We start from the raw sequence: 23,987 nt of genomic DNA, 5'->3' as shown, positions 1-23,987 counted from the left end.
GTGCTACCCATGAGGATATGTAATACGGCGATAGCGAAAATGGTAAAGTTCAAGTGAGAGCATTTCGAGAAGGCTAAATCCACAGAAGATTCAAAATAAATAATTAAATTTTCTGTTTATATTCCTGGACGACCTCACAGTCAGAGGAGTCAAAGGCAGAGAAAGACAATATAAGAAACAGCACCGTATTTAACAGTGAAATGACGACAATCAAGATAAGATCATGCACCAGTCGGAAAATTAAATGATTACCTTAGTATGTTGTTTCAGGCGATGTGGGGGGGGCTACTATATCGAAGTCTAGGGAGAAAATTTTACATTATGCTTCTTTAGCTTATTTCCTTTGATCGATTATTGGAGAAGAGGCAGGGCTGTCTTTTCCATTAGAGCTTTAGGAAGTACGTAATACCTACGAAAAAAAAAAAAAGAAAAAAAAAGAGGAGCCCAAAAAATATGTAATTCAAATAGAAATCAATGATTCGATTCCAACGATAAAATTCTACAAACTAGTTTTTAAATACAGAATTGTAAGATAAACTCTTTCTTTGGCTTTTTCTCTTAGCAAAATCATTAACAACTCCATCATAGTTCACTTTACGAATAAGTTAGTATTGAAATAAGCGTTATATAAATAACTTCAATGCTAAATTTATATTAAAAAAAAACTATTAATTTTAGGCCATCCGAATAATTAAATTTATCAGCAGTGAATTGTGTATTATATCCGTATATTGCGTGTGTGCTATGGTCGATTTGCCTGTTTTGCTGGACGAAAAACCCAAGATGCCTGGGGAAAAAACTTTGCTATCTACGCCTGAGACCGACTATCTCTGCCACAGAGTGAAAAAAGCCCATTAAAGTTCCTCGCTTTCGAACCCGGGCCTTTTCCACCCGGTGTGGGGAAAACGGTGATGATACCACTGTGCTACCGCGCATAGAATGCCAAATTTATAGAAACGCTTTTGAATTTCTTTAAAATTAAACAATTATATTTAACGCAGGGGTATTTTAATATGTTTGACATAGTGTATGTGGCCCCCGAATGAAGGGTACTAGGGCCTACGAACACCAAAAGACGGCTCTGAGTGGAGGAACAACTGTATCAATGTTTAATTCTGCCTACGTGAATTCCTTCTCGTGTGAAACTTTGCATGATTTTCGTTTTTGCATGAAAGTTTCGTCATCCTTCAGAATGTATTTAAGTGCACTCCCATTTTTCACTTCGACCCCTGGGTTTCTTATACATTCGTATCAAACCAATGTACAATATGCAATCTATATTTGCTTCAGCAATTCTCTTTATTCCTATGCTAGAAAATTTTAATTTCTATCACAGGTGTGTTGCTGTCCTGCCCTCTGGCTTTCTATTTATTAACGAAGCATTTGGATTTGAAATGTGTGTTGCTTCTAAAGCTTCGATTTTTATTTGATTAAGACAAAAACAAAATTGCAGATTTTAGAACCATTTCTAAAAAAAATCAAAAATTAACAAAAAAAAATTATTTGATTCTGCTGATGTCTATAGTGATCATTATGAGGTACTGGTGAAAACAGCCCTGAGTTCCCACGTGGCGTGAAAGTAAATACGATATATACTCTATTGTATAGTTATGTGTAGACGTCGTCTTTTGATAACCTTGACAACAGAGGAAGCTTTTACTTGTACTTTACACACGCCACATCTGGCTATCCCATCTAGCGGAAGGGATGTTGATTGCTAATCTGGAGATGCATCAAAGAACTGTAGACACGTATTCCATGTGTTTGGAAACTGTGCAGCTAACTGATGATGTCAGTTAGTTGAGTAAATAGCTTCCGTATGGTGCTATTGCGAACGTTAAGAAGCATTTTTTTAAAATATTGATTAAAAGTTGTGATCTTCATTTACCGTACATGTGCCAATCGTCGAAATGTTCATTAAAGTATTTTCTTTTATTCAATTTGACATCCCGCATTCAGTACGTGTTATTGCTAATATTGTTACCTCCTTTATTGGTGCAGGAATCTTAGGTCTTCCGTATGCTTTTAAAGAGGTAAGATATCTGCGTCCAATATTAGATATTATAAAAACTGCTGATAAAATTCCGGATTATAATTTTTTTCTGTTTTGATATATTTTTCTTGATCTTTGAATTATATGTTTGCGTAACAGTGTTCTTGAAGCCTCCGTGAACGTGTAGAACCTCACAATAGCATCAGTTGCACACGCCTAACTGTAGCCCTGCTTACATGTCTGAGACATAAAATATTAAAATTTGTAGAAACATCCCGTTTTTTTTTTTTTTTTTTTGTGTGTAATGGCAACTTCCGTCCCCCACCCCAAAAGTTGTTTAAATGTTTAAGGGGCTCACATCTGGTGAGTATGGGCTTGGCACACCCAGGGTCCTGAGCTGGATATCATCATTCTTCTCTTTCTTGGTGATTCCCTTCAACTTCTCTCTCTCTCTCACTCAGGGTAACTCCGGAATTTTTTTTGGCTGGTGCAGCATAAGCCTCAGGCTTCCTTGCACCATGTCACTAAGTAATAATAATAATATTTTAGTAGTACAGCAGCAGACTTTTTTTTTGGGCAAAAAAGATGTATACCAGGAGATAATTTTGGCATGTGGGCGACAGTAACTCAAAATAAATATTTTTAACATATATGAACATTTCTGTGAGTCTTCTATTCTTTTGTTTAACATATAAATAATAATAACTACTATTTACAAATATCAGTTTCACTAACTGATATTTCAGTTGCATTATTATGAATCATAATAATGCTAACATAGGGGCTGAAACTAGAGTTTTACCCATTTATTCTAGAATGCCAAATCTGTAGTTTTAGTTCCATGTTTGAGTCAAGAAGTCTTGACTTCGCTTTGTAAAAAAAAATAATAATAATAAAATTTTATATTTTATTATATTAAAATTTTATAAAAACTGAAAATTATATATTTTTTGGCCTTTTTTAATTTTTAGGTGAAACATGGTAACAGCATAGTACATATCTGCATTTTATTCTACTGTATGCATGTGTATATGTTTTAATCCTTTTCCCCTCTCCTAAAAAATAGGACTTTGGTTTTGTAAAGATACTTTCAAGTATAAAAATTATAGTAATGACCTTCTTCCATGAATATTTTACAGATTGTACTAGTTTTAAATAATACTATTCAATTAAAACTGCAAAAATTGCAGTTACTTTAATCTTTCCTGAAATTCTGTGACTAAATTCACTGAAAAAAAATAAACTATAGCCATCAAAAAAAAAAAAAAAAGCTAGAAAGGCTGTATTTAAGGCAAGGGTTCAAACTGGTTCCTTCTACTATACAATATAAGTGGTTGGCAACCTAGGGTCCACATTCTTATTTCATCCAGACCATCGGCTCATCCATTAAAAAAATGTTTCAACGATTTCCTCTTCTTGCAGCCTCACAACTGAAATTGAAATTGAATCGGAATCATGACTCAGACCAGAGCAGCAAAGCAAAAGGCTCAAGCTAAATGGAGTGCTGTGGATCAAGGGAGAACTGAGGGGAGCAGTTGCCCTCTGAATCACAGCCTTTTAAAATTCACTGCTTGCTTGATGTTTGTGGAGCAATCAGGTACGGGACATGATATTGCCAAGGGGGATGTCTTTGTATGCGTGCAATGTAAGGAGTGTGAGGAAATGAGGCGACAACTCAGCGTTGTTATGGGCCTATATGAGAGCTTGAAGGACAGGGTGGATACCCTCGAAGGATCTAAATTGAGGGTCCCATTAAGCTCTCAGCTGCCCACATCAACGCCAGAGCTTGCACTTGATCATCATGCAACACAGCGGCAACCCTCAAGGCAGAATGCGCTGGTCCAACAGGAACTAGTAGTTGTTGGTGACTCTATTGTCAGGGAAACGGGGAACATGCTTTGTAAAAAAGATAGGTGGAACAGGACCAGGGTATGTCTGCCAGGGACAAAGGTTGATGATGTTGTAGAGCGAATATCATCTTTTAAGGACACAAAGGATAATATTGTTTTACACGTTGGTACTAATGATATTAAGAGTAGTAGACCGGCAGAATTACTTAACAAGTATAGGTCACTGTTGAAAAAAAAGCCATGAATTAGGGTTTAAATTGAAAGTGTCTGCAATTCTGCCCAGACACGATAGGAGGGAGTATATGACGAGAGCCTTGTCGATCAATTCGGCCCTGGAAAGATTGTGCAAGACTCAAGGGGTAGAATTTTTTCCAGCCTGGTGTGTACTTGTTAACAGGAGAGACTGCTTCTACAGGGATGGGATACACTTAAATAAAAAGGGTGCAAGAATATTTGCTGATGCTATCGAGGCAGTGTTAGGTGGGTCGGAAAACTGCTAGCTTGTGGGGGATATAAGGACTAATATATTAACAGTAGCCACTGGCAGAGGTGAAAATGATTCTTGCACTGCTTCTATTGGAATGAGCAGCAGCCTGGAAAACAAGATGCAGGGTATTTCAGAGACTGCTGGGAGTTATTGCAGTACAAGTAAACACATGAGTTGTGTTAGGGTAGCTAAGAATAGGAACAGGTGCATATATACCTGCATGTACACCAATGCTAGGAGTTTGGTAAATAAATTTGATGAATTTGAGGTATTGCTCAGAACATCAAAGGCAGATATTGTTGGCATATCAGAGACGTCGTGTCACATAGATATAAGGAATGCAGAACTGGAATTTGGGGAGTATAATGTGTACAGGAAGGGAGGAGGGGTTATACTATTAGTTAAGAAACACATAAGAAACTTCAAATCCAAGGAAGTGAAGCCAGTTGACATTGCTGGACAGTGCAGTGTCGAGTCAGTTTGGTGTGACATAAGCATTGGGAGATCAAAATTAAGAGTAGGAGTGTGCTATAGGCCTAAAGACTCTGATGAGTATAATAAGAAACTGTACAGGGAAATAGTGGGCCAGTAAATCAGAGAGTCTTATAATGGGAGATTTTAATTTCCCAGATATTGACTGGAATTTGGGGGCTGGTCACTCACACACTAGCAGAGCTTTTGTGGATTTATTGGATGATTGTTTTCTACATCAGCATGTTCGTGAGGCAACAAGAGGGAGCAATACTCTTGATCTGATTATCAGTAGTGATTCTTCATGCATTAAGAATCTGCAGATAAAGGAACCACTAGGTGGCAGTGATCACAGTGTGCTGAAGTGGGATTTACTCAAAGAGGTAACTACCATCAGGGGTAAAGGAAGGGTTTTTGCTTTTGTAAAGGTGACTACGGTGGTCTGAGACAGTATTTAAATTCTATACGGTGGGACCAACTGATGATGTTATCAACAGCAAATTCAAAATGGGAAGCATTCAAAGAATTTATCTTGGAAGCTACTAGGCTCTACATACCAACTAAGAAGTATTGTTCAAGGTTTATGCCTAAATGGATGTCAGAAGAACTAATGAGACATGTGGCAGAGAAGAAAAATGCATGGGATACATATAAATTAATGGGTGACATGGAAGCCTATGATAGATATAAGCTGGTGTGTAACCAAGACACAGAGATTATGAGAAATCCTTGGCAAAGGATGCAAAGAAAAACAGAAAAGAGTTCTTTACCTATGTAAACTCTAGTAGGAAAGGGATGAATCAGATTGGTCCACTGGACATTGATGGTTCAGCTGTTGATGATCCTGCTCAGGTGGCTAACAAACTAAATGAGTATTTTGCATATACATTAACCCATGAGGAGTTATTCAGGGAGGCGAATGCCAGAGGCAAGTTGAACCCTGGCAGTGAGCTAGATGATTTTGTAATAACTGAGAGTAAAGTGGAGGAGAAATTGTTGAAGTTAAACATAAAAAAGGCACCCGGGGTGGACTGGAACTGTCCAGTTATATTAAAGGTGGCAGCAAACCCTTAGCCATAATTATGAGAGCTTCTTTGGACTCAGGGGAGGTACCCATATGTCCAAAGATGCGCAAATGTGACCCCAATTCACGAAGGAGGATCAAAGGGCAACACAAGTAATTATTGACCGGTTAGTTTAACATCTGTTCCAGAAAAATTAATGGAGGCACTGGTTAAAAGAAGCACTGCAGAATCACCTAGACAAGACTTCAGTTATAGCTCGGACACAGCCTGGTTTTGTTAAGGGAATGTCTTGCCTGACCAATTTGATTGGATACTATAATGTGGTCACAAAGGAACTGGATGCAGGGAATAACTTTGATATTATATATTTGGATCTTAGAAAGGCTTTTGATACTGTTGCACATGAAAGACTGCTGCACAAATTGGAGCAGTGTGGCATTGGTGGAAAATTGCTGCTATGGATAAAGGGATGGTTGAGGGGGAGAAGACAGAGAGTGGTAATCAATGGACACTGCTCATCGTGGACTAATATTATTAGTGGAGTCCCTCAGGGTTAAGTATTGGGTCCATTGTTGTTTTCTGTATTTATAAATGATATTGATGATGGGATATCAAGTTTAATGTCCAAGTTTGCAGATGATACAAAGGTTGGCAGGGTTGTTAAGGACACTAATGACAGTATGTTTCTGCTGCAACAGGATCTACAAAAGTTAAGCAGATGGGCTGAGAGGTGGCAAATGAAGTTTAACATTGACAAATGTAAAGTACTACATATGGGAGGCAGCAATCCCAGAGTGACGTATTAACTCTGTGGTACTACACTGACAGTGGTAGAGAATGAAAAGGACCTGGGAGTAATTGTGCAGGCAGATATGAAGTTTTCTGAGCAGTGCAGACAGTCTGCAAGAGTAGCTCATAGTGTCTTGTCAATGATATACAGGAATTTTTCTAGCAGGGATAAGGAGGTGATTATCTCCTTATATAAGGCAATGGTCAGTCCACACCATGAGTACTGTATACGTCTGGAGGCCTCGTTTTAAGAAGGATGTAGAGCTGTTGGAATGAGTAGAGAGAAGGGCAACAAGATCAGTGAATGGAACAAAGGGTTGCTCTTATGAAGAAAGGCTTAAGTTTTGCAAATTACAGTGTCTAGAGACTAGGCACCTGCAAGGTGATCTGATTGAGGTGTATAAAGCTTTGAATTGAGCATGCTCAATGTTGATGGAATTCTTCCTCTTGCTCAGAATAATCATTTGAGAGGGCATAAATTCAAATTGAGGAAAGACAGATGTAGGATAGATGTGCGGAAGTTTGCCTTTAGCCAATGGGTAGTTGATTGAGGGAACAGACTTCCATCCTTTGTTGTGGAAGTTGATAGCCTAATTAAATTTAAGGCTGAGTTGGACAGGTACTTGGAAAGAATGGAGGGGTGAAATGAGAGCGTGTTTTTTCTTTTTTGTTTTTTGGTTGATGCTGCATATGCTTGCTTTCTTGCATCATATGCCTCTACTAATGCTAATTGCTAACAACACAACAAATTAACATCTTATACACTGGAATCATCTCACAAAACAGGACTTAACAACTTTCTGTTATAACTGACTCTAAGAAATTCTCCTGCTTTAATAGCACACCTGATCATACCCAGAAAGATCAGGTGTACTATTAAAGCAGGAGGGGGGGGGGATGTAGGATGGTGCCCCTAATATAATCCACTATGAAATGGATGCAGTTACAGCCACAAGCCTCTACTTCCATCTGCTAATTGTTGTCAGCACCTGCACATGCAGTTCACTTCGCATTCTTTATTATTTATTTTGTAGCAATGTTTTTTGACTGAAGGAGGGCAATCTGTGCCCGAAAGCTATTGATGTATGTTTATTATAACTTATTTCTTAATTCCTGGAGTAATATGGCCTTAGTTGCTAATGCGCCTAAAAACCAAATAACAAATAACAAACTAATTTTTTATCTGGCTTCCTATCAAAGGAATTTAATAAACCTGTATTCTGTATTTCTCAGTAAAAGCTGCACTTATTGAAACAATTCACTCTAGCAGGTGGCAGGTTGTTTCTTTCAGTCAATTATAGGAAAATAAAAGAAACACAACCTGCCTTGAGTTTTTATTGTTTAAACTATTCATCCATAGTTGGTTGTAAGATGAATGTGTGGAAGTTTGCTTTCAGCAAGCGGGTGGTTGATTGTTGAAACAAACTTCCATCTGTTGTTGTGGAAGTGGGTAGTTTGAATAAATTCAAGGAAGAATTAGACTAACTTCCACGATTAGTTCCTTGAATGCTTCCCACTTATATTTTGATGATGCCATCAACAGCAAATTCTAAGTGGGAAGCATTCAAGGAACTAATTGTGGAAGCTACTAGGCTTTTCATACCAATTAAAAAATATTGTTCAAGGTTTAGGCCTAAATGGATGTCAGATGAACTAATGAGACTCATGGCAGAGAAGAAAAATGCATGGGATGCATATAAATTATCAGGTGACACAGAAGCCTCTGGTGACAGATATAAGCTAGTCTGTAATCAAGTCACAGAAGGAGGTTAGGCAAGTGAAGGCAGATTACGAGAAATCTTTGGCAAAGTATGCTAAGAAAAACATCAAGGATTTCTTTACTTATATAAACTCTAGAAGGAAGGAGATGAATCAGATTCGTCCACTTGATATGAATAGTTCGACTGTTGATAATCCTGTTCAGAAAGCTGATAATCTGAATGAGTATTTTGCATCTACATTTACACATGAGGAGTTATTAAAGGAGGAAAATGCCAGAAGTTTATCAAACTAACAGGGTTCTTAATGATTTTGTGATAACTGAGAGCAAAGTAGAGGAGAAATTGTTGAAGTTAAACATAAGAAAGATACCTGGGGTGGATAAGATCTATCCAGTTATATCAAAGGAAGTAAGCAAACCCTTAGCCATAATTATGAGAGCATCCTTGGACTTGGGGCAAGTCCCCATGGGCAGGAGCTGTGCAAATGTATCCCCAATTCACAAAGGGGGATCTAAGGGTGACACAAGTAATTACAGACCAGTTAGTTTAATTTCCATTCCAAGGAAAATAATGGAGTCACTAGTTAAAGAAGCACTGCAGGATCATCTAGAGAAGACTGCAATTATAGTTCAGATACATCATAGGTTTGCTAAGGGAAAGTCTTGTCTGATACATTTGATTGGACCCTATGATGTGGTTACAAAAGAACTGGAGGAAAAAAATAATTTCGATATCATATACTTGGATTTCAGGAAAGCTTTTGATACTGTTGCACATGGAAGACTACTGTACAAATTGGAGTGGTATGGCATTAAGGGTAAGTTGCTACAATGGATAAAAGGGCGGTTGAGTAGAAGACAGAGTGGTAATCAATGGATGCTGCTTTTCGTGGACTAATGTTATTAGTGGAGTCCCCCCCAGGGTTCATGGTTGGGCCCACTGTCGTTTCGTATATTTATCAATGATATTGATGAAGATATGTCAGGCTTAATGTCGAAGTTTGCAGTGATACAAAGGTTGGCAGAGTTATTAATGATAGTAATATCAGTGTGCTACTGCAACATGATCTAGAAAATTTGGGCAGATGGGCTGAGAAGTGGCAACTGAAATTTAACATTGACAAATGCAAAGTAACGTAGGAGTAGAATAACCCCAGAGAAATGTACCAACTGTCTGGTACTACACGTAGAGTAGTAGAAAATGAAAAAGATCCGAGAGTAATTGTGCAGTCAGATATGAAGTTTTCTGAGCAATGCAGACAGGCTGCCAGAGCAGGTCATGGGATATTGTCAATGACATACATGAATTTTGCTAGTAGGGAAAAAGTGGTGATTATCCTTTTGTATAAGGCAATGGTCAGGCCATGCTTTGAGTACTGCATACAGGTCTGGAGGTCTCAGTTTAGGATGGATGTAGAGTTGCTGAGTGTGTACAGAGAAGGGCAACAAGATTGGTGAGGGGAACAAAGGGGTCCTCTTACGAAGAAAGGCCTTAAGTTCTGCAAATTGCAGAACTTAAGGCCTAACACTAGTAGGGCTTACAATACCGGGATCCTGGTAATTTTTTTCTGGTATTCAAATACCAGTATTGATACAAAAATGCCAGTTTTTGCGGTACTATTTTTTTAAAAAAATAGTTTATACTTTAATCACATAAAGGTTATAAAATCACTTTATATGATTATGACATCGTTATCTCTACTAGCAAATGTTCGATAAATCATCGATAGGGTAACATGCAACATTGCAACCTGTCCACAATTCTCGGATAACTTCATGTCTGACTGTATCGTAACTCCCAAGTCCCGTTCCTCTACTACTGATTTTGGTTCAACTCCACCAAGTGGACAAGTTATTTTGAGGTTGCTGTTCCCCATGTGTAAGACCTTGCATTTTGCTGAATTAAAGCATATAGCTGCCACTTTTCTGACCATCCCTGAAGTCTGTCTTGGTCACTCTGAAGCAGTGGCGGACTGGTCAGGGTGTCAGCTTGCCCAATGGCAAGTGGGCCCCCTTGCAATAACATTAGACAATATGTTAAAAATGTTGATGACCTTTTAGTAGCTTGAAAATATAATAGAATTTCCAATATTATTACTGTATGCAACTAAAATATACGTTGTATTATTATTTTAATAAAAAAAATTTAATAAAATCATTTTTATTAAAGGGTGGGCCTCCTTTGTCTCCTGGCAACCAATATTTTTAGACCCACTGCTCTGTAGAAGCAGTGCTTGGCGGTGATCCAAGCAGCGCTCTGCTTGGCGGCAATCATTAATTACTCTACTGATCTTTACATCATCTGCAAGTTTACACATCACACACCCTACATCCCTTCAAAAATGTAATAGTAGTAGTAGTAGTGGCATTTGATGCAAGAAAGCAAGTGTATGAGCTTATGCAGCATCAGCCAAAAAAAAAAAAAATCACACCATTCCCCCCAAATGCCTGTCCAGTTCCTCCTTAAATTTATTCAACCTATCAACTTCCACAACTACAGATGGAAGTTTGTTCCAGCAATTAACCACCTGCTGGCTAAAGGCAAATTTCTGCACATCTAATCTACATCTGTCTTTTCTTAATTTGAATTTATGCCCCCTTAGGTTCGTAATCTGAACAAGTGGAAGGATCCCATCAGAATTCAGCATGCTCAACCCATTCAAGGCCTTATATACCTCAATCAGATCACCGCGCAGGTGCCTAGTCTCCAGCCACTGCAATTTGCAGAACTTAAGCCTCTCTTGGTAAGAGGATCCCTTCATTCCCTTCACCAATCTTGTTGCCCTTCTCTGTACACGCTCAAGTAAATCTAGAGAAGGGCAACAAGATTGGTGAGGGGAATGAAGGGATCCTCTTACCAAGAGAGGCTTAAGTTCAAAAACATAATCAAAAACAACAGGATTCTCAATGCTGATTCTTGGGGAACCCCGCTTCTTACATTAACCCAATCTTAAGAATAACCATTTATCACAACCCCCTGCCTGGTGTCCTCAAGCCATCGTGCTATCCTTATAAGGATTTTCCCTATGATTCCAGCCTACTCCAACTTATAAAGTAACTGCTCATGTGGGACTGAGTCAAATGCTTTGCTGACATCTAAATAAACAATGTCGAAATTATTCTCTAAATCCAGCTCACGAGTGACCTGTCAAAATGGCTAACCATATTTTTTAAACATTATTTTCCCTTTACAAAACCATGCTGTGCATTCTACAGAATTCCATTTCCATCTATATGATCCTGAATTCCAACTTTGATCATTTTCTCCATGATTTTCCCTAGTACTGAAGTTAGACTAACTGGCTGGTAATTTCCCACTTCACTCTTAGAATCACCCTTATGTATTGGAGACACATTGGCACTTTTCCAATCCAATGGAATCACTCCTGAGTCCAGTGATTATCTCATAACTAACTAGCCTTAATGGTTCAATGCACTCACTTGCTGCCTCCTTTAAGATTATAGGGTATATGCCATCAACCACAGGAGCCTTACTCACCTGTGGGTGTGAAAGTTTTCTCATTAAATCAACATGTGAAATTTCAACATTAATTAAATTTTTTTCAACTTCACTTCTATAATTTCTCATTGACGTGAAGGTTTTTCTTCTGTAAATATCAATGCAAAGTAACTGTCGAGTTCATCTGCAACATCAGTTGGGGTATCTGATACTATCCCATGCAACTACATATGCATCTGATCTGATTTGTCCTTCTCTTCTTTGCATTTATATACTGCACTCTTTGCTCTCTTTTTAATCCTTATCCTTACTCTTTTCTCTGTCCCAGATTCAGTAAAGATACTATAGTGAAAATTATACTTCACTGAATAAAATGTCTTTCTCCTTCAGAAAATGATGAACATAATTCAACCACGGAAGACCAACATGGAACAGAACATCAGTGTTCTGCAAATTCTTTCCAAAATAAGAAATTGGCTGGCTGCAATGAGATTTTAAAAGATGAACTTGAGTTGGAAATTAACGAAATACTTTTAACTATTTTTGCTAAAAAAGTTCAAAGCTTAGAAAATATGGACTAAGATCATCTACGATTATCTCAGTACATTAGTACCAGAATAGAATCCGAAAGGGCGTTTTCTGCCACTAATCAAATATGTACCAAAATTAGATCTATTTTAAACGATCATACTATTGATTGCTTAAGTTTCTTAAGAGCTCACTTTATTCAGACAGGTAGTGTGGATGCTTAAACATAACTAAACTTGCAGTAACAATATGTATTATTTTGTTTTTAGAATAACTGTATTTTTAATGATTTTTTTCAGAATATTTATTATTGCAATAAATGTTTATTTAACTTAAATTCAAGTAATTACAGTACTTGTTTTTTCCTTACTTTATTGCACCCAACTGTCATCAAAATTTATTGAGAAAAACGTTTGTTTTTGGAATACCGGTATCCCGGTTTCATAAATTAAAAATACCGAAATACCAGTATTAAGATTTTGACTGGTATTGTAAGCCCTAGATACTAGGCCTGTTATGTTATTTTGGTTTTTAGGAGCATTAGCAACTAAGGCCATATTGCTCCGGGATATGCGGTGGTCATTCCTTGACCTTTCCGCATCCTCTGTATTTGGTGGTGACGGGCTCGAACCCCGGTCTAATCAAGAAGCGTGTGCTACGCACTGCTGTTCCTTCCCACCTGGCTACGGAGGCGCCAGATACTAGGCCTGCACCCGGCAGATGCCAGGGGTCTTGGCCTACTGGGGGCCTCACTTGTTGATCTTAAATAATTTTTAAAAGACCCTCTGTCCTATATGTTACTGCAAACATGGAACATAATGATACACAAATAATATTTTTGGCTTTCTTTAAATAGTTTAAAGTGCCGAAAATATTAATATTTAGAAAAATAATTAACAAATTTAATTCTTGCTTATGATTATAAATTAATAATATATATAATTATATATTATATATATATATATTATGTAATTTTTAAGTGTCAACTATGCTCCGTGTAAAGCTTCTTGCATGCAAAGTGACGTCACGGATGCCTTATAGGTCCGCTGCCAGTTGAAAAATTTATTGCTTGGTGAATTGTATTATATAGATTTGCCGCATCATTGTCAGCATTATTGAAGTTGCCCACCATACTGGTTCTATTATTTGTCATATAATAACCCGTCAGTCTTCACCAATATAGTATTTTATATCCTGTTGGTCATTTATATCAGATAACATTTTAAAATGAAATGGATTTTCGAAAGCGGTGCTGCAAAAAGAAAAAAGGCAAAGCATCAAGAAGAAATGATTAAACAGCTTCCAAAAGTTACAACCTTCTTTACTAAAACAGGATTGGATTCAGTTACCACAACCGACAGTAATGATTGTCCTTCAACTTCAAAGAAAAAATTAAAAAAAAAAAAAAGAAAGAAAAAACTCCATTGATGGGTTTCCACCTTGATGTGGTGAAGGAGCATAGTTTCCAGTAGCTCTTTTAATACATAGGGTTAGGAATGTGACTAAGAGAGACCCAGAAAAAAATTAAAACAAAATTTAAACTGAATAGGGGCCACATTTGGAAATTTGCTGGGCAGGGCCAAGAGTTCTTAAAATGGCCCTGGATTAGGCACCTGTGTGGTGATCTGATTGAGGTGTATAAGGCCTTGAATGGGTTGAGTATGCTGAATTCTGATTGGATTCTTCCTCTTGCTCAGAGTACAAACCTGAGGGGGCATAAATTCAAATTGAGGAAAGACAGTTGTAGAATAGATGTGCAGAAATTTGCCTTTAGCCAGCAGGTGATTAATTGCTGGAACAAACTTCCATCTTTGTTGTGGAAGTTGATAGCTTAAATATAAATTCAGGGAGGAACTGGACAAACGTTTAGAGGGAATGGATGTGTAAAATTGTTTTTTTGGAGTGGGTGGATGGGTGATGTGTTTTTTTTCTGACTGATGCCCTATAACAGTGGTTCTCAAACTCTACTTAAAATCTATGGACTCCTTCAAAAATCAAAAAAAAAAAAAAAAAAAGTTTTTGGACCTCTATATATATATATATATATATATATGCATATGTTTCTCTATGTGTGTATGTATGTGTGTATGTATGTTATATCTTATTTTTATATAAATATATAATAATAACTTTATTTATGATCAATTTGCTATTCATAGAACAAATAATTTGACCAGTTCTAGAGGGTCTATTTCGTGGATCCCCTCTAACTAGTGTACGGATGCCCAGGGGTCTGTGGACCCCAGTTTTGGAAATGCTGCCCTATAAGCTTGCTTTCTTGCATCTTTTGCCACTATTAATACTAATTTGTTTATATTAGGCTTGAATTTCTGTTTAGATCATAATTTTAAGAAGAAAAGTTAATTTGGGAATTTTGGACCTGAACCCTAAACAGATTCTGACTAGTTGATATAAATCACCTTATTTAGAAGAAAGAGGCATAATTATAAATGCCAATTCAGAAGAAAGTGCCCGAAGGAATATCTGTAGAAAGGGTACAAGCATAAATTAAGCATCTTGTGTTGAGGAGTGAGATACAGAGGTCATTGATTAACCTGGTTTTTCTGTTTAGGATACAGTTGATTCTTTGTCCTTTATGGCATTTTCACCACTTTCACTCATTTGGAGATGTTTGGGTATTCATTCAGTCTCCTGTTAGAGACTGAATGAATTCTTAACGGCCTCTTCATTTTGGACTGTGGTTAGCTAATCTTAGTTGGAGGGACTATTGAATCAGTCTAGATTTTTCAGTCTGTGAACACACTTGTACAGACATAATATGCAGTGCAATATGTCCTTGGATGCTAATGTGCTATATAAATAAAAACAATAATCAAGGACTTTGAGACATTTACGACACTTCAATAGATGGAACAGTGTTCCATGGTTGAATAATTTAATTTGTGTAGCGTTAGCAGCAGCTAAAAAGATAAATGCACATGGGATCAAAAGAGCCTAGTTTTTTTTTTTTTTGTGCATATATTGGTATTTTTTGATATTATTTTTAATGGCAAATAATATAAGGCTGAGGATGATCATTTAATGAGAGACCCAATTGGAAAAGAGATAATTTCATAGTTATGATTTGAGATATCTCAAAGACAGTTGAATTGGAATTTTCCTATATTGTAGTATGCAAATGAAGAAGTTTTATGAAGTAATCAGCTGATATAAAAACCCTTGGTATGCTACTGGCTGGGTCAGTACATTTGTAAAACAGAAGGTAGCTGGAGTTACGAAAATATATTTAGTCACCAAGGAAAATGATTTCACTCTTAAGGAAATTTGAATGGAGAAAGTTGGCAAATAGTCATGGAAAGTCATAAAAATAGCAAATGAATTTGATGGAATTTGAACTGTAGGATGAAGCAGATGAAGGGAAAAATAATTGCAGGATGACACTGAAAAAGAGATTCTAAATTAAAAATCTCTTAATTTAGAATTTAGATGTCGATGATTTCTTAATTTCGATTCTAAATTAAGAAGTCATAGAAAAGGAGTATTAGAGCAGTGGATGCACAAATGTGAAAACTGAAAGAAATTATACCAAATTCATTTTGTTACTTAACCATTTTCTTTTAAATCATTTGGGTACATTTAATTCAATTATTATATTTTCTGTATTTCAGGCTGGTTTAGTAGAAGGCATGGCTATTATGGCGACAGTTTGTGCTTTCAGGTGAGCTTGTTTTGTAATTTATAAGTTTAATCAGAACATTTTATAAAAATTTATGAAGCAAATGTGACAGTTTGCCTGATAAAGACCAATAGTTTCACAAGTTGAGAAAGTAATGCCACTAAAAAAGACTTTTTTTTTTTCCCCAGACAAACTTTCAGCTCTGTCTCATCTATTTTGATGAGAAGCATGCAGGATTGCTGCTTTGATTTTTTTTATTTTTTCTTTAATTTTCTTTGATAGAAATATGTCATAACATACTAAATTATCTACATCACAACAGTAATGCTTTTTTATACAAAGATTTTTAAGCAAACTGTATAAACATTGGATGAAATAATTCTTGAGGAGAGTTTCTCCTTAAGACAATAGTCAATATATTATTATTGCTGTTATTATAATTACCAAACAGAATAACAAAAAAATAATAAAAGTAGTACAGTAAAAGCCCAGCTATCAATTCATCCAGAAAGTTTACAGAACTGCCACATTTTAAAAATCATATAATGTATTAAAAAAAAAAAGGATAGTTGCACCATCAATCTACCCACTAGCAAAGAGATTGAATTAAGCAGTAAATTATTAAAAATATTAATGATGTCAACAACAGTAAATTCGATATGGGAGGCATTCAAGGAACTAATTGTGGAAGCTACTAGGCTTTTCATACCGATTAAGAAATATTGTTCAAGGTTTAGGCCTAAATGGATGTCAGATGAACTAATGAGACTCATGGCAGAGAAGAAAAATGCATGGGATCCATATAAATTATCAGGTGACACAGAAGCCTGTGGTGACAGATATAAGCTAGTCTGTAATCAAGTCACAAAGGGGGTTAGGCAAGCAGAGGCAGATTACAAGAAATCTTTGGCAAAGGATGCTAAGAAAAACAGCAAGGACTTCTTTATTTATATAAACTCTAGAAGGAAGGGGATGAATCATATTGGCCCGCTTGATATGAATGGTGCGACTGTTGATGATCCTGTTCAGATAGCTGATAATCTGAATGAGTATTTTGCATCTACATTCACATATTAGGTGTTATTAAAGGAGGAAAATGCCAGAAGTTTATTAAATTGTAACCGGGTGCTTAATGATTTTGTAATAACTGAGAGCAAAGTGGAGAAGAAATTGAAGTTAAACATAAGAAAGGCATTTGGGGTGGGTGGGATCTATCCAGTTATATTAAAGGCAGCGGCACAGGAGGTAAGCAAATCCTTAGCTATAATTATGAGAACATCCTTGAACTCAGAGGAATTCCCCATGGATTGAGGATGTGCAAATGTGTCCCCAACTCACAAAGGGGGATCTAAGTGTGACACGAGTAATTACAGACCAGTAAGTTTAACTTCTGTTCCAGGGAAAATAATGGAGTCACTGGTTAAAGATGCATTGCAGGATCATCTAGACAAGGCTGCAGTAATAATTCAGACACAGCAGGGATTTGTTAAGGGAAAGTCTTGTCTGACAAATTTGATTGGGTACTATGATGTAGTCACAAAGGAACTGGATGCAAAAAATAATTTTGATATCATATACTTGGATTTCAGGAAAGCTTTTGACACTGTTGCGCATGGAAAACTACTGTACAAATTGGAGCAGTATGCTATTAAGGGTAAGTTGCTACAATGGATAAAAGGATGGTTGAGTAGGAGAAGACAGAGAATGGTAATCAATGGATGCTGCTCTTCGTGGACTAGTATTATTAGTGGAGCCCCCCCCAGGGTTCGGTGTTGGGCCTGCTTGTTGTTTTGTATATTTATCAGTGATATTGATGAAGATATATCAGGCTTAATGTTGAAGTTTGCAGAAGATACAAAGGTTGGCATGGTTATTAATGACAGTAATGGCAGTGTGCTACTGAAACAGGATCTAGAAAATTTGGGCAGATGGGCTGAGAAGTGGCAACTGAAGTTTAACATTGACAAATGCAAAGTACTGCATATGGGTAGAAGTAACCCCAGAGAAACATACCAGCTGTGTGGTACTACACTCAGGGTGTCTGATAATGAAAAGGACCTGTGGGTAATTGTGCAGTCAGATATGAAGTTTTCTGAGCAGTGCAGACAGTCTGCAAGTATAGCTCATGGTGTCTTGTCAATGATATTCAGGAATTTTTCTAGCAGGGATAAGCAGGTGATTACCCTCTTGTATAAGGCAATGGTGAGGCTACACCTTGAGTACTGTATACAGGTCTGGAGGCTTCATTTTAGGAAGATGTAGAGCTGCTGGAACGAGAAGAGAGAAGGGCAATTAGTGAATGAAACAAAGGGTTGCTCTTATGAAGAAAGGCTTAAATTTTGCAAATTACAGTGTCTGGAGACTAGGCACCTGCGAGGTGGTCTTATTGAGGTGTATAAGGCCTTGAACAGGTTGAGCAAGCTCAATGCTGATGGGGTTCTTTCTCTTGCTCAAATTAAGAACCTGAGGGGGCATAGATTCAAACTGAGGAAAGACAGTTGTAGAATAAAAGTTCAGAAATTTACCTTTAGGCAGTGAGTCACTGATTGCTGGAACAAACTTCCATCTGTCGTTGTAGAAGTTGAGAGCTTAAATAAATTCAAGGCAGAACTAGACAAACATTTGGAGCGAATGGATGGGTGAATTGGGAAGGTTTATTTATTTTTTTGGCTGATGCTGTATAAGCTTGCTTTCTTCCATCATATGCCTCTGCTAATCCTAACTTTCTGAGTACTGTAATTACTTGCAATGAAAGTTGGCAAGTTCCAAGTCCCTGTTCCAACACTACCTTGAAACTAAAAGACTGTCAATGCAATGGAAGACAAAACAGTCCTGCAGACCAAAAAAAAATAAAACAAGAATGTCAAAATCAAAACCATGCTTCTTGTTTTCTTTGTATTAAAGAAATTATTATGACTGAATACTCAGTCCCATGAAATCAGACTGTCAATGAAACATACTACATTGAAGTTCTGACAAGGCTGTATGAAAAAATTCAAAGGAAGAGAGCTGATTTGTGGAAGGATGGTTGAATGCTCAATGAAGACAGTGCTCCAACACACAATGTGCTCTTTGTTTGCCAGTTTCTGGCCAACAAAACAGATCCCTGTGTGTGAACATGCATCCTACTCACCAAACCTGGTCCCTTAAGACTTTTTTCTCTTCTCTAAACTGTAAAGTGTACTTAGGGGAACCCATTTTCAGTCCATTGAAGACATTCAGAAAAAAATGACTGAAATATTAAAAGGACTTCCAGAAATCTTTCTGTGCTTGGAAGAAACTTATAGAACAGCATGTGCAAACCCAAGGCTATTATTTCAAAGGGAACAACTTGTAGATTGCTGGAACAAATTACCATCTGTCGTTGTGGAACTTAAATAAATTCAGGGAAGAAGTGGACAAACTTTTGGAACAAATGGATGGGTGAAATGAGCAGGTTTTTTTTTTTTTTTTTTTGGCTGATGCTGTATAAGCTTGCTTTCTTGCATCATATGCCTCTATTAATGCTAATTATGAAATATTTCATTATATTTATTTTATTGGAAGTCTCATTATTTAGTTTCCACACAATGTGGTATTCACACTGGTGCAGTTAAGAAGTGTAACTTCACATTATATTTCATTACACTGCATTGTTGCTTATAAAAGTAAAGTTGTACAACCAGCAAATTCACATAACTGGCATCCTTCCTCCCAGTTCTCCATCAATACTGTAATACCAAACAATATAAATCGGATATAATACGGACAAGTAAACTGTAATAAAATAAATAATTAGGCAAACAACCATCTAAAAAATAATTAAGGTACAATAAAATTGAAAATAATTGAAGCAGGTCATGGAGTTTTGTCAAATGATATAATCCAGAAGAGCCAGTTTACCTATTTGTGTCTAGATTCTTAATAAGATCCAAAGTTCATTCCTGAACATTGCTAGTTTTAATTTATTTGTATATTGCTTTTTTTTCTTGGTCTGTCTTATCTGTCATGTTCAATTGTCATTGATGAAAATAATTTATATTCTTTTATGAACTGGAAAAATTGTCAGAACAGTCTATAAGAAGCAATTTTAAAGTTTTTTTCCAAAATTATAGGGGCCAAATAATAATAAATACCTAGGTGAAGATCAGGTGCACTAACTAGTAAAGATACATAAATGGGCATGTAAAATATGTCATATTGCATCACAAGGAAGTTACAAAAATGTATCATTAAATATATTTTCCATAGAATAGAATTTTTAAACATTGCTAGTGATTTTTAAATTTTTTCTTTTTATTATTATTATTATTTTTTTTTCACCCAGAGGGCAATATTTTCTGAAGATTATTCCCAGATGGGATGTTCTGTAAATCTTAACATGTAACTTTAGTTATCTTTGGTAACTGAAAGACCTCATTTTCTCCAAAGCAGTAAAATAGTACCACATTTGTAAAACCTGGTGTGTTGTTAGGGTATAATGCAGCCTTTTCTTTGATTTCATTAATGTGAATTAGCTCATTGTTGAATGTTTATACTGAAGATTGATCAATATCCATAATAGAATTTAGTGGTAGAATATTTCCGATTACTAACTGAAAATATTTCCTGTGAATGTATCTTATATGAGCTTTAGTGAAATAGAAATACAGTAGTTGTTACAAAAAAAAAAAAAAAAAAAAAAAGAAGAAAAAAAATTGCATTAAATCATACTTTTATTTTCTTCTTAGTGTGAAGGCAATGTTACTTATCATTGAGTGTAAATATAAGATCCTGGGTATACCTCTGCCATCAAAAAGAGAATCTTACAAGTGGGTGAAAATACAACGACAGAAGAGTTCTAGCAATGAAAATGTAGATGTACAGGAATCCAAATTACTACTAAAGGAGAGTGATGAGCCATATGTAAAAAATGTAGAGGTACATTTATATTTATATTGCAGTTTCCTGTTTAGTGCATTGTTATTAATATGCTACTGATGTGGTGCTTATCATAAAGTTAGAATTCACAAGTGACACCACATTTACGAGTCTTACCTAACAGTATACATGAAGCATGCTTGGACTGTCTAAAGCTAACCATACTGCATTAAAACTGCATTTAATATATGGATTTTTTTTTCTATATTATTTTTTCCATACAATTTTTCGAAATTGTATGGAAAAATTTTCCATTTATATTTATTTGATTTTAATGAAATTTTGAATGGTTTTGCAAATATTTTTACAGGACCCAAAAAAAAAAAATTTCATAAAAGTCTGTCCACTGGGAGTCAAATTGTTAGATGCAAACAGATTGATGAATGTGGTAAAGACAATATATGTGAATGCACTGCATAAAAAATGAAAATTAAAATTAATATTTAAAATCAATAAAATTCCCTTTGAGAAAAGGCCACACTTCTAAACATAATTGATGTTTAGAAATGTGATTGAAAAAATTCAAACACTTGAAAGAATTAAACCAAGAGTACACGTTTTACTTTTGAATGGCATACAGTTAGTTTAAAAGCTAAAAATGAGGTGTAAGCCAATATTTTCACACAAAGGTTGGGGGGTGCAGCTTACCATTCAAGGTTTCAAATATTCATCTGGTAAGTGGACATTAAGAACATTAGAAGAAATTTGCCAGAATATTTATTGACTAAAGCTGAAACTGATTTGCAAAGTTACTTTAGTGTGAGCCTGAATCTTACCAAAAAAAAACATAGTTTAATCCTTTATTTGTATATAACTATGTGATCCATGGCAGAGTTGAGTTCATCTTTGACACATATATAGAACTAAGTTCTCCAAAAAAAGAAGGTAACTGAAATAATTGAAAGAAAATGATTGAAATTGAATGATAGAAAATAAAAGTTTTTTTCTGTTTGTACAGAAATTGTGTTATTTTTTTTACTGAGATGTGGTAGAATGATAAGTTAGAATTTGTCCATAGGTAAATGAGTTATAATGCAGGAGCGTCCAAAATTAATGTGTTTGAATAGTTTAGTGCTATGTGAGAAACTAGGAAACTGGACTGTTATTGTTAAATTTAAAAAAATAAATGTTCTTTTTATACTCTTGAGTGACCAAATATGTCAGAGGAGTTTATAATTAATTATTTTGACAAGAATATATAGTCTTACCATATTTAGCAGTCAGATGGTCTTGAAATATGGTCAACTGAAACACATTCAGCTACATCAGGCTAATTTTGAGAATTAATTTTGCAAATCACCACCAAATTAAGAACAACCATACATGTTGGCAACAAAAGACAGAATGGGCAGGATATTTGAAAAGGGATGCTACAGTTGCCAAAGAAAAGGAAATGTCACTTATCAAAGGAACTTATTTCCTCTTCCAGCATTTTGTGGGTTGTGAAGGACATTGGAGCATTTTTGTATCATATACAACTTCTTCAAAGTCCAAAACAAAGAATTCTCAATCATGCTAAGTTTTGTATATATCTGTTAGCTGACATTTATAAGGATTCTGACTACCTCAATAACTGTTGGTCAGAAGAATGTGTTGCTTAATGGACATATCAGATTTTCAGGAAGTAAGTTATGTTTAGAAGCAGTCTTTCCACTACATTTTTCTTGTAGAGAGGTCTCGAATATTGAACAAAGAACTTGGTTGTTATTTTAGTTGGCAAAGAATGCAGCTTTTGTTTATGAGAAATTGATGAGTATTGAGACTAGTGGATCAACCATTAAAATTCCAATAAATTAGGAATCTCATGACATGGACTCAAAAGGTACTGGAAACACCAAATGTTTTATATGGATCAGTCCAACATTTTGGAAGGAAAAATGAACCTGAAAGAAAAAAAAAAAAAAAAATCATTTACACCTAATTTTGAACAGTATTATTTTGTAAGTATTCTAATATTTCAATTCTCTCAAAACTTCAGGAACCAGAACTGACAAATTCCTAAAGATGGCAGTTGAAAGGCACACTAAATTTACATGGAATGTACAAAAAGTATGAGGATTTAACTTCTAATATCTAAGCAACCCAATTGGTCTCTCATAATAGAAAATTTGCTTAACACAATCTGATTTTTCTCGCATAGGCAATAACTGGTAAAAAGCTAATTACAGGTAACCTGAACTTGTCTTAGTGCTAAATTTGCATATACCCTTTTCAGAAAAGAATTTGGTTAAATATTCCATTCTCAGAACTACTAGTATGTGGGGGGGGGGGGCACTTGTTATCAAGTTATAGTAGCAGAAAATTGTTTTTCTTTTCTAAGTTTTTCATATTAAATAAAATGTGATCAATAAAAATCATTTAAAATAAGCTATCAGAAAAGAGAAACAGAAATTTAGGGATACAGTAATAAAAAAAAAAAAAAAACAGCATCAAGAATTCTAACTTCACTCTCAGCAATTCACATGGCCATTAGAATGGATCAAAAGAAAAAAGATTATTTCTAACAGCTATTACTGATTTTCACCTGAAAATTGAATGACAAATATAGATAGTTCTGATATCGAAAATCTTGATCTTTGTCATTACACACTGAAATAAATGCATGGCCATGTGTGACATATACTGTTAATAAATGTAAGGTATCTCTTGTTGTGAATTTAATTTGGTGAAAACGAAAAGTTAAAAATAAAAGATAATTTCAACTTGAAAAACTTGATCTGTAGAATTTTCAAAGTGTGTTGATGGCTTTTAGAATTATAACATCTATATACATCCCTTTTTAGCATTTTGTGTAAATATTTGCTTCCTCTTAAAGCCTTCTTATCCAACATGATCGGGGTTCGAGCCCGTCATCACCAAATACGGAGCATGTGGAAAGGTCAGGGAATGACCACCGCACCGGAGCAATATGGCCTTAGTTGCTAATGCTCCTAAAAACCAAATAACAACAACATAACAAAATCCAACATGATCAAGATTGTTAGTTGGTCAATCAATCAATAAATTCAGTTTAAGGGAATCATAAAGTATGCATATATACCTTAAGAATTTTATTTTCACTTAGAACATATATATGTACATTTCAATTAAATAAAATCAGTAATTTTTTATCTGTTTAGATGATGAAA

At 35.6% G+C, this 23,987-nt stretch overlaps 1 protein-coding gene across 3 annotated transcripts in view; it reads left to right on the top strand.

The window, feature by feature from the left end:
- Positions 1-1,573: 1,573 nt before the first annotated feature.
- Positions 1,574-23,987, top strand: part of LOC150090531 (uncharacterized) — a 121,276-nt gene continuing 98,862 nt past the window's right edge. For all 3 annotated transcript variants that reach the window (XR_016547228.1, XM_090378653.1, XM_090378645.1), the window contains exons 1-3: positions 1,574-2,033; positions 15,953-16,002; positions 20,670-20,859. Coding sequence is in view for 2 of the 3 variants with exons in the window: in XM_090378653.1 (XP_090234779.1) it covers positions 1,911-2,033; positions 15,953-16,002; positions 20,670-20,859 (363 nt within the window). In the remaining variant the exon portion in view is untranslated. The remainder of the gene's footprint in view (positions 2,034-15,952; positions 16,003-20,669; positions 20,860-23,987) is intronic.

The sequence above is a fragment of the Mastigoproctus giganteus genome, chromosome 1 (assembly GCF_048544385.1).
Source record: "Mastigoproctus giganteus isolate SK-2022 chromosome 1, ASM4854438v1, whole genome shotgun sequence".
NCBI lineage: Eukaryota > Metazoa > Arthropoda > Arachnida > Uropygi > Thelyphonidae > Mastigoproctus > Mastigoproctus giganteus.
Note: the sequence above shows the minus strand (reverse complement) of the source record. Positions and strands in the feature narration are given on the sequence as shown.